The sequence below is a fragment of the Thunnus maccoyii genome, chromosome 8, assembly GCF_910596095.1.
Source record: "Thunnus maccoyii chromosome 8, fThuMac1.1, whole genome shotgun sequence".
Classification (NCBI taxonomy): domain Eukaryota; kingdom Metazoa; phylum Chordata; class Actinopteri; order Scombriformes; family Scombridae; genus Thunnus; species Thunnus maccoyii.
This window is the reverse complement of record NC_056540.1, coordinates 12,161,569-12,173,671: the sequence shown is the minus strand read 5'-3', so window position 1 is coordinate 12,173,671 and position 12,103 is coordinate 12,161,569. Positions and strand designations below refer to the sequence as shown.

General features: G+C 42.9%; 1 protein-coding gene across 4 annotated transcripts in view; it reads left to right on the top strand.

Moving 5' to 3' along the window:
* The window catches only part of unc5a (unc-5 netrin receptor A), a 143,495-nt gene that overhangs the window by 96,357 nt on the left and 35,035 nt on the right, over positions 1 to 12,103 (top strand). For 2 of the 4 annotated variants that reach the window (XM_042419155.1, XM_042419154.1), the window contains exons 6-7: positions 3,952 to 4,119; positions 10,843 to 11,007. In XM_042419155.1, coding sequence (XP_042275089.1) covers positions 3,952 to 4,119; positions 10,843 to 11,007 — 333 coding nt within the window. The remainder of the gene's footprint in view (positions 1 to 3,951; positions 4,120 to 10,842; positions 11,008 to 12,103) is intronic. The other 2 variants (XM_042419157.1, XM_042419156.1) reach the window with 1 other exon arrangement.

Below are 12,103 nucleotides of genomic sequence, written 5' to 3'. Positions count from 1 at the left end.
AGATGTGGAGGGCTTTAGAGCCTTCATATAGCAAAGAAAAAAAATTATGTTCCCTTACTATATCCAGAAATACACATGTGGAGGAACTTATCTAAAGATAAGACAGATAGAGCATCCGCTATATTGCATATGACAGAATCCGGTGAGAAAATACCTGCATGTAGTGATTTTTTAAGTATCTTTACTTTTTTTGTTTATATGTGTGTTTACTTGATAAAATCAATACTTACCAATAGAAATGTAAAATGATAGCAGAGATCATTGTATCTGAGATCATTATAAAGTTTGTTGACAAAACCCTTCAAGTAATTTCACTTTTCGAAAATTTTGTAGTTAAGAAAACTGTGTAAACCCTGAAGGGGGTCCAAATGTTTAAAAAGCGCAGTATGACTGTAAGTCTGTAAAACTTGAGGCACGATCACTTTCACAGCAAACTATTTCAAATGAAATGTGTTAATTTGGAGCATGCAGTCAAAACACACATTATCATTCGCTCTCAGCCTCCTGGAAAAAAAAGTGCAATTATTCTTACTGTTGATTATAATTGATAAGCTTGTTGTTGAATGACTTGCTGTGTTAAAATGACTGTGGAGGCAAGAGCATTCATGCTCTTATTGATTGCCTTTCTTGTACTGTCAACAATAGTTCTCACTCTTAGACCTGAGAAATTGTGAACAAATTGCTGGGGTGCTTGTATGTGCAATTTTATTTCTTCCCATCACACTATGTGTTTGGAAAGACGGCGAATGTATTACCATTGCAGTGTTAATTGAGGTTAAATCACAATAGAAGAGGTCTTGTTCAAAAACAGACCTTACTGCTGTTCACTTATGTTGCTCTATAGCAGAACAGAAAGAGTCCACCATGTTAGCTGATCTAGCTAGCTGTAGCAAGTCATAATAACCACTACTTTTCAAAGGGGGTTCAACAGGGGGCCAGAGATGCATTTTAACAAGGCCTGGCTGGTGTGACTGCACTCTGTGCTAAGAGGTAATCAGGGGCCGAGTTGCCTGGCAATTTACCTCGCTGTGGCGGGCAATCAATCGCATAGAGAGGGCAAGGAAATGATTCAGGCACGACAAGCACAGGAGAGAGTTAGGGGGAAATTAGGGAGGGAGTATGTACAGAGACGGAACGACAGTGCTGTTCAAGTCAATAAATCAGGAATCTCTATCTTGGAAGCTAAGGCAAACACAGTAGATACAGGAAGGAGCTGATTAGAATTAAACCAGCGTGATTTGATGTAATCACCCGCCATGATCAAGCGGTATAGCGCCAATTACGTGCCAATAGATGGTTAAGGTTCAGGATATGGGCATCGGTGCAGCAAGTGGAGCTGTAATAATAGGAATTCAGTTTTTGAACCCCCTGAACTTCATGTTTCAAATATAAGAGAGAAACAAATGATAGTGTTGTTCTCTACAATTCAAAGAATACTTCAGCTTGATGAATTACATGTAATGGTGTGAAATCACTGGTGGATGTGTGACGGAAACAATCTGAATTACTGGAACAATCATGATATATTTATCTTTCAGTAGTTGGCATTTACAAGGAGTAGGAGGTATTTTTTATGCATTTTTTGACCATGAACATTGTGCTATAAAAGGCATTTATTCACAGTGATTATATTCTGACTATATTATGAGTGTTTTGTACAATGTTCTTGCATTGCTTAAAGCTGAAGTGCGGAATTTTACATATAAATGAATGTCCATGATATTCAAGCCCTTGCCAAACAAGTTCACACAATGCTAATTAGGGACCGAGCCCAAAAGGCAGAGGACTACTGTAAAACAGTAGTCCTCTGTAAAACAGTAGTCCTTGCCTAAGGGCGAGGACCCTATTGTTTTTTGTGTGTTTGTTTCTTGCTGTCTTTCTTTCTTTATTTATTATTACGGGACATCACACCTAAATTTGACCACCTAAACATGCTCAAAAACTCACCAAAGTTGGCACGCACATCAGGTCTGGTGAAAATTTGATAAAATGTAAAAAATTAACCCCTAAAGTGCCAAAATGTGCTCTCTAGCGCCACCTATGTAACTAAAATGGCCGCCACGGCCCGTAGGAATGTCGTAGAGAGATCAAACAAAAACTCAATTATTCATCTCATCAAGACCAACAAATCGTACTCTGACACCCCTGACCTAAATCCAACAGGAAGTCCGCAATTAGCCTTTCAAAATAAGACTTTGCCCCAATTTTGGCCCCCAAACAAACGCTATCTCCTCTGAGGGAGTTAACAGTATCGGCTTCAAACTTTAATAGATGGCTTATGACACTATGCTGAAAAAAGTTGTGAAAAACTTTGTAATAACTCGAACGGTTTGGATTTAATAAGTCCTGAAAGTTGCAGTGCCACATCACACCTTACAATGTAAAACAATGGGGAGGCATGAACTTTGTGTCAAACAGAGGCTTCTGACGTCTAAACTATAAGTCTGACCACTTTCAAACCTGTATCAATGGATTCGCAACGAAATTTTCTACCAAAAAATATGATTTTTAATGTAAGCTTTGGCCAAAGTCATGGGATTTATGAGGAGATTTCACAAAAAGCATACTCTAAAATCCTCCTCTCCAACTGCCCCTGGTGATGTCACTCCCTCGGTGCTGTGAAACATTCCGCAATACACACTCATTCAGAAGAGGAGCAAGAAAAGACTTTAAAACTCACACTCTAATATCTCAAAAACAATAAAAGATAGAAAAAACATGTAAATTCAAGATTTGTAGGTCAAAGTCTCGTGACTCATTTAAAGTTCAAATGAAGTCTGTATCTAAAACTATGTGGAAGCAGTAAATGGTCAAATAGGTGTGGGTTCGCTCACACTCTCCATACAAATATATGAGTATTTTTCTGTGTCCAGCTGCAGTTACTTATTGTCTCTACACACCTGACAGTACACATTTCAATCAAACTTTGACCAGGTCATGTGGGTTAAAAATCTTTCCTTTTCTAAAAATAGACTTGATGAAAATTAGGGAAATAATTTGTTTTACACACAAACTCATCAAGAGTTTTCAATTTACTAATTGAAATTGAAGTGAATGGGCCCAAAACTTGCATAATTTTGATGACACAGGTGTGAGCAAGACAGACATGTCTCACCGTGCAGAAAATTCTCATCCTGTCAATCAAACTTTCAAAATAAAAGCACATCACACTTGTAAGAAATATCCCTCATTTTTAAAAGCAAAATGATCTGATCCCAACGGACCAGAGTGCGAGGTCCCAACCAACGCTGCTTGCAGCTTTAATTAATCCTATTACCACTAGGTAAATCTCTCTGTATTTTGTAGTATACCAGAGTTTTTAAATCTAGTGTCTGTGATGACTTTCCTGCACTGGTGCACTGGTGGTGATGCGTTTTATGTCAACCAGCAATGATTGGTTTGCAACTGTCGACCGGGGCTGACTGTCCTCAGTGCCCCCCAACCACGTCACGTCACCAGGGTGGGGAACGGCTCACATAAAAAGCGTCAGGGGTCTGCGCCGATGACATCGACAGTGTTTGTGTAATTACTCTCACCGCTAGAAAGGGGAGACGAAAGTTCCGCACTGCAGGTTTAAGTGAAATTGGGAGCGATATTTAAGTGTCCACTAGTTACTTTGCAGCAACTGTCTTCCTCAGAGATAAGGTCAAAGACGGCAAGCTGTCATGTTATTTTCTACTCCCTGTTGAAGCCATTTTGTTTTCACCGCAGTTGGCTGTAATTCCAACTGGAACACAGGAAGCAGCCCCCTTTTGCTCTTGCTCTTCCATTGACCTTGCAGCGCTGAAGCAATGAGTGTAACAGCAGTCATGATTATTCTAGCGCAACACACCTCTTTTCCTTAGTGCATGTCGGGTAATCCTGGCTGCTCTGTCCCTTCATCCATCCATCCCTCCCTTCCAACCTTCTCCCTCCCTCACCCCTCCATCCCCCCCGGCGCTGGTCTGACAGTCAACGGCGGCTGGTCCACGTGGACCACCTGGTCGTCCTGCAGTGCTGTGTGTGGGCGTGGCTGGCAGAAGAGGAGTCGGAGCTGCACCAACCCCACGCCACTGAATGGAGGCACATCCTGTGAGGGGCAGAACGTCCAGAAAAGTGCCTGTGTGGCCACCTGTCCAGGTAACTCCCAGGCAACCCCGTTTGTCCTGTGGCGCTTGGCTTCCTGTGGCTTCCTTTTTGCATTTTTTTGCATCTAGAAGTCATCAATTCATCTTTATTTTGGCTGCCCTTTTGTACCAGCACCTCCACGTCTTTTCTTAGATGTCAGTGCTTCTGTTGTTTCCTGCAATTAGACCGCTTGTACAGCAATGTCAGAGCCTATTAGTCCTCACAGTAAGACCTCAACCTGCAAGTGATTTATTATCCTGCTTTGTTCACATGTCTCTTTATCTTCTGCGCAGTACGCAGACCCTGCTTTTATTTCAGAGACCTGTCTGCTTTAAGAGACATGGTCCCAGCCATGGAATTGTGTCAGACCAGCTAGTACATTTGTTATTGTTTGCTGCTCAAGCTATGTAGTAAATATGGGCAATAAAAAGCTGAATTATGGCAGCCTGTGTGCCATGTTTACGTGTGAGGAGTTGAGGGCGTTTCATTTGCCTGCCCGTTCTCCCTTGTGAGAGCGTCCAAGAGGCAGAGTGTCCTGCCTGATACTGAGCAACACGTATCGATCTCTTGTAGCCTGAGATGGAAGCTGCTTCATTTGCAGTCCTACATTAGCCCCCTGACAGAGGGAGAGATAGTGAGCAAGAGAGAGAGAGCAGGATAGGAGAGAGGAGGTGGAAGGTGGAAGCAGGGATAGAGACAGATGGAAACAGATACAGTGAAAGGAAGGCAGAAACAAAGCCCCAGAGTGAGAGAGAGAAGAGGAAAAATGAGAAAGTAGAGAAAGCCTGAGTGTGTACAAGCGATGGCTGTTTTGCTGCCAGCAGATCAGTCTGTGGACATATAGCTGTGGGGCTCTGCAGCCAAGCTGACCGCAGGAGAAATCTCCCATGCTCGGTAAATAGCAGAGAGGGAAATCCAACACCTCTGGCAGTGGCAGCTTCTCCCTGCCTAAAACAGAGGTTATCTTCCTCAGTGAATCAGGGTGTTGCGTTACACATCTCCCATGTAAAGACATCACTAGATGTCAAGCGTGAGTGTAAGTAACATGGCCCACTGGAATACAGCAGGAGGAGGAAGACAAAGGAAACACAGAAATCCATGACGCTCCGTCAGGACGCTATCTGGATGGATTTGGAATTATTAGCGCTGGAGCAACGAGTAATGGAATTAGAGGGGTGTCCAGGGATGCTTGACATTCCCCAATAGCAAAGCAGGATACTGACCTCCATGAGCTTAAAGAGATTAATGTCAGTCCAAGCTGCTATTGTTAGACCAAACCCCACCCTCCTCTATCTTTCTCTTACCCCACAAGGAGAAAGTGTGTAATTTCAACCCTTAGGGTGCTGTCACAGAAATTGCATTGTGGCCCTGTGAACACAGTTTGTGGAGACTTTGGAAGAGAAAGAACTCCCTTTTTTTTCTCTTGATGAGAGATGCTACAACACCGTGACCTCTCTCACACCTCTATCAGCCCTGTTGTTTGGCAACAGAGGGTAGTCTCTGCCTCCTTTTCTCACTCGTTACCTTTCTCAGACAGAATATCAGTTGGACAACCCCAGCTGTCGGCACCCGGAGAGGGTTCCCCTTCAAGGCCAAAGCCCACCACGCCAGAGCCTGGGGAAGATGGGCTGTTGTTTCCAATCACAAGTGGCACCGCGGCTCTGTTGTGTACTCACAGACATGCCTCTGAAGTCCCCCAAGATGAACTGGCTGCTCCTGTCATTTGTCAGCAAGCGCACACACAGCCCAGCAACAACAATCCCAAATACATCTGAATCCCTGCGTTGATTCATCAAACACATGATTAACATGTGTATGAATCACCAGCCTGAATGCACAAATGGAAGTTCTCATGTAAGAGTCACATTCAGTAAGGGGGGGCGGCGAGACCGGAGCTATATAGCATTCTTATATTATGGATAACAACTTTAATTATCACTATGCTTATAGCTTTCACAAGTCTAATCTAGTAGATGCACAGTCGATGGTGATTTCGTAAGAGAAAGTCTGGAGAAGAATGAATTACATGGGGAGATGTAATGCTGCAGATAGAAATCATCATGTTATTTATTTAGACACAGCTGATATTTGGATTCAGAAGTAGCGTTCTTTTTTTTTTTTTTTAAGTCAGACTTGAGAGGCATTTTTTCCTCTACATTGCCTTTGTTTCTGAGCTGCATTTTAAGAAATCGCGTAATTTAATGCTGGTCTTGTTTCAAGAGTTCATTAATTATGTAGGATAAGATTCTTTGTTGATTATTAGCTCTCTAGTGCATTTAACTTACAGCATTAGATCTTTGAAATGGGTTACAGAAAAATATAGTTAGTTTTTTCAGCTGCTTATTCTGTGTGCAATCTGTGGTCTCAGTCTGTTTCTGTTTTGTCTAAAGCACGTCGATGGCCTCTCGGATTTGCTGCACTTCTCCTTTGGGGATAAAGAGACGCTGTCAACTGAATGAATATTCGCTGGAAACAAATCAATTTAAATTTGGAACCGACAACATGGAAAGACTATAATTTGTCTCTGCGTTGCCCAGCTAAGTCTGTATATATATTTCTTGTCAAAAAGCCGATGGCCATGTGTTGTTCCACATTTTGAAAGTAGCATGATTCCCTCAGAGCAGTGCTTAGCTATAGACATGCAACTTCCACAGACCGGCACTATCTTACGATGGCGTGTTCAGAATCAGAACTCTCCACATGTCTACTGACAGTGACTCCTGTGTCTAAATGTGAGCTCCCACCTCTCATCGGGGGAAAGTGTGAAGCTAGAGAGGCTCATCTGTATTTTTGTCTAAGTCTCCAAAGTGTTTAATGAGAGTTGGCGGAGGCCTGCGTGGCAGATCAGATGGGCTCCATGCTGAGAGAGACACAGGGAGCTGTGGAGGAGGAGGAGGAGGCTGAGGCTAAAGCCCGAGGCTCAGAGCAGAGCAGATCAACACTTGAGACAGCGAGTAGCCAAACTATGCAAGAGCTTATCTCCAATTCTTTTTCCTCTCTCTCTCTCTGTCCCTTCCTTTCTCCTTTGTCTCCATTTCATCATATTCCACTGAAGTATACAGTATAAATCTGCAGTCCATCCCTCACCCTCTCATTGACTCCATCCCTCTCTGACTTGTGGTCAGAGCCAACAGTCATGGCAAAATGTCAGATCACGCCAACATTTCCGACAAATACACAGTACCAGAGCCAACAGCAAATAGTTAATTTTGGAAGCAACAAGGTGATACCTGCCCTAAACAAATGAACCGAACTGTTGCCTGATGTGAGAGAGAACAGCAAACAACCTGAAGAGATTTCTAACTTGTGTGAATTATTTAAATATTGTACTGATCCCTCCGGCTTGCCAGAGGAGTCATGAGAATTCTTCTAGATGGAAAATAAACAGACTCAGGGCTGGTGTATTTGTGCATATGTACTTGTAAGTGTGTGTATGTGCATGTACATACAAGTTAGCACCCATATGTTTACTGTCTGCACTGCAGGCAAGCGTCTAATTCTACTTTGGAAGTAAGCATTCGCATGTCTCTGGATATTATCAGAGAGTTCTGGAGACTTATATTTTATCCAAGGAATAAATAAATGCTATGGCTTATAAATGTGACAGAAAAACACATTAGTTCACTGCGAAAAGACGGTGGCCATCTGGTGACAGCCTTGCATCAGCGCTGTTTTTAATCATTCTGTGCCATTTGTTTTGGCTCACCATCATCATATCTCATTCTGTCTCCTGTTTTGGTTTATGCTAGTGGTTTGGTTAACATAAGAAAGTAGGCTCTACTTTGTTCAGTTATCGATTTACACACTACATCTCAACCAGCAAATGAAAATCTGATTTATAAAATGTGTCAGAAATACAGAATAAGGTTTGGTGATTAATCTCTGTTGCATCACCCACTTCTGTGGCTGAGCTATCAACCCCTTCTGTGGCTCTGTGGTTTTCTGTGGTTTTTCTTTTTTTTCATCAGCCTTTGAACACTGGGATTAGGGGTGGTTACTGTGCACACATGTGTGTTGACAGGACAGTGGGAGCAGAGGGGCGGCCTGCTGGTCTCAGTGGTACTTGTCTACCTCCTCATGTTCCCCTCAAGGACACAAAAGCCATAGGTGTCCAATGATCTCGGACTGTGTCCGTCAGCAGCCATTGTCATTTTGAACAACAAAGCCTAAAACGGGGCCTCCTACCGACCTGTAAAGAATGGTTGGGTTCCTTTTGCTTCTCCCCTTGACAACATGTCCAGTGGGGGCTTGCCACTGGGCTACTGTATGGTATTACTATCCGTCCTCAGAGACCTGCCTGACCTAAAACCTGTGGTGCTACATGATTGAAAATCAGCTCTAGAGCCTTTTGTAGTAGCACTAACAATCTCTTTCTGGGGATTTGATAAGGAAAACTGTGGCTGTGGATAACATTCTGTAAAAGTGAAGCAAGGTTTGGTTTTGATTCCAGCCTTAAATTAAAAAAAGGAAAATCAAAGAAAAGTGTCAATTTTTTCGGCTCACTGCATTTATTGTAACCACTTATTATCTTTCAAAGAAGATGGAAAGAGTTCCTTCTGTGCTGTCCGCACATTTTCTTTGGTCTCTGCTCATGTAAAAAGCCTCTTCTGTTTCTGAAATATTTGCAACATGTGTTAGGAGTCAAGAGAGGCCACGAAGAGCTGTTTATATATCTTCATCTTTCTTTGATTTTCCACAGCCTTGTGTCGCAGTGCTTGTGTCTCATCCATATTCTCACGAGCAGCACCCTGTTTCCACTCCAATCTCCTTGTTTGAAAATGTTATTTGCATGGCCATTAGTCTTGCTTTGTGGTAGAAAAGAGAAGTAGAATTTCATCACCTCATCAGGGCAGATGTTGATCTCATCTCTTTATTTCACAGTGGTGTGGATAAACTGAGGGGCGACATAATATATTCATTAGGATGTAATTCGCTATTCAATCATTCTCATTCCCAGCCTGGATAATCAGCCCACTGGCCCACGGATGGGTCCACTCAATGCCAAACAAGGACAATTATCTGATTGGTTCTGCTGTCTCTGCCAAATGGATCTGACTGCAAAGAGGCCCAAGCTGTGTCAGCATCCCACCATGCACACACACACACACACACACACACACACACACACACACACACACACACACACACACACACACACACACACACACACATACATTCTCCAGCAATCATTTGAGAACACACACACGGACAAACATGCAGTCTTGTGTGGGAGCAGGGTCTAATTCACACACCTGTGCTTCCAACCTAATATGCTCACAACGCCTTTTAGCTCATTTTCCAATTGTGAACTGGCTCAAAAACCAAATAACATCATCACCCGGTTACAGTTATGCAATAATAGGTATCCCACCCTGGGTAACATGTCACCATCCCACTAATGTTTTATTAACCAAAGCCTTTTACCTGCAGTGGGTCAGACTTGCTCTCTGGGGGTCATGCCCCCTGCACTCTTTATTGCCAGGATTTATGAGCACTAAGGTTTCCTTGCCCTTAGGTCAGTCAGGAGGAGGGTTTGCTGCTGTCATAGAGATGTTTGAGTACTCTCTGTGTATGTGTGTGCAGCTCTGGTGATTCTCGTCTGGTCTCCTTCACCCTTACATGTGGGAGAAAGAAAGAGCGAGACGGTGGCGTTTTTTCCCCCATGAGAGCTCATTACTGCTCTTTTTCCCATTAGCCCCATGGTAACCTTCCCCAGGCCTGGCACTGTGTCACTCTCAATATCACTCCCAGCCACTGGCCCCCCCCCGGCCACATTGCCAAATTACCCCCACCTTTGCAAAAATGGCCTCCCTCTCTCTGCATGTGGTAAAGCTGCTGATATGTCTTACAGCAGGGCATGCTCAGAACTATTACTGGCCCATTTCCATTTGCTTCATTTTGCTTGTGCTGATGGTGGTGTGTTTGAAGTTGGTAGACAGAAATAGGCTGCAGGTGTAATGTACATTCGTCTATGTTCAGAGTAATACCACCTGAATGGTACGGAGTCTTGCATTCAAATACACTGCAGGTAATGATGCAAACCCAGGCAGATTTCTTTCTTCTCACTAATTTTCATTTTTTAGGGGAATTTTTAAAAAGAGATATTTGTGTGTGCATGTATGTTTGTCCAAATCTCATACAGTAGACTAGAAGACTAATTTCCCAGGGGCCAAATTCTTCTCCCTATACAGATTTAGTTTGTTGACAGCTAGGTCTACCAAGCCGCAGCACTCTTGTACCAATAGGGTTTAGCTTAGTTGCATCTGATTTCCATGTTGAAAATAAACAAAGAAAGCAGAGTAGAGACAATATGGCTCTCCTCAGCAGTTTTACATGCTTTGGTTTCCCCGTGCATCTGCTGGATTTGAGTGTGTGCAAGTGGATTTGCATGTCTTTATAATCCTTCCCCGACCAGGTTTCCATTTTAGAGCGAGTAGATTTGCACAGGATGTATTCTATCAGTTGTTCTCGTCTCACACGCAAATACACCACTGCTTTTACACCAGCGTTGCATCTGAACCTCACTGGGTAGAGTTTTAACAGTTCACAATGTTTGTAAGAAGGAGCACAGCTTGTTTTATTTTTTTCCGATCAATAGTTTTTCCTGTGAACTAAAATACAAGTGTTTGAAGTGAATCAGTTTGAGTTTTTGCTGCACTATGTGTGTTTCTGTGTTTCTGTGTGTGTGTGTTTGTGCTCACCCATGTTTTTTTTCTATTAAATGTATGTTTGCAGTAGATGGAGGCTGGAGTGAATGGAGCAAATGGTCGGCGTGCGGTGCAGACTGTTCGATGTGGAGGAGCAGGGATTGCACCCAGCCTTCACCTGGCACCGGGGGCAAAGACTGCCAGGGCCTAGACCTCCAGTCTCTCAACTGTACCAGCGAGCAATGCCCACAGAGTGAGTGCACTACCACCCACATATTGCAAACCATACTCTCACTGTTAAACTTGGTGAAACAATAGAAACAATGCAGTAGTACTTTTTTTTTTTGTATGCCATTTCTCTGCAACAGGATCAGTGGGACACACTGTTTGTTACATATTTGCTTATTTTAACTGAGCTGACAGAAGCTGTACAAATGAACATTTTAAAATCAATAAACTGTGCTCAAAACAAGATTTGGAGCTGCAGCCAGAAAACAACAAACTACTACAAAACAACACTACTATAGTGTTTTATCTTTTTAGAGAGGTGCAACAGGCTCTTAAGGCCAAAGTGGGAAATTTATTCAAAAAGAAAACATGACATTTCATATTCAACAACAAGTAGATAACAATCAATACATGCTGAACAGGTGTAGAGGATTAGCATTAGCATCAATTAGCCCTTGACCTATGGCAGGTAGTGGGGGAAAGGCTTTTCTCCTCATGCTTTTTACCTTTTAAAACATTTTCCACTTTGACAAGAGGAGCAAGTGTCCTCTTTTTATGAGAACAAATAAACATTTGATACCTCCTCATGGCATCTGTTTCTTGTGATAGATGTTTGGCACAAAAAGTTCATAAAGGGAAGATGTCCATCTCATAAGACACTTGTAATGACAGAAGAATCGTCTACGGACCACTGCTGGCTCGTCCCCACCTGCATGACCTTTGAGACGATCAGTTCTAATTAACACTGGTGTGACATTCACCGCCAAGATAATATACAATCTTTTCACCTGCGTCGGTGCTGACTGACCTATTAATAGAGCTGAGAATTAAACCATCTCTCTCCTGATTAAAACACAACCTGCCAGATGAAGTGCCACAGGTCAAATCAGCTGTGAAAACACACACGGCTGGTGTGCATGTGTGTATCGTGATTGTTCACTACATGCTTATGTTGTGTATATGTATAGCTCCGTAGCTAATGTGTATTTCATTCGCTGCGTAAAACAGCCTGTACTGTGTTGCCACCCCCCGTGTGTCATTAATAGGGCATGTGCGTAACTGTCAGGATTAGAAACCGCAAAGATTGTGCGGCTGAGTGGAAAGTGGCACCACAGGGTCCG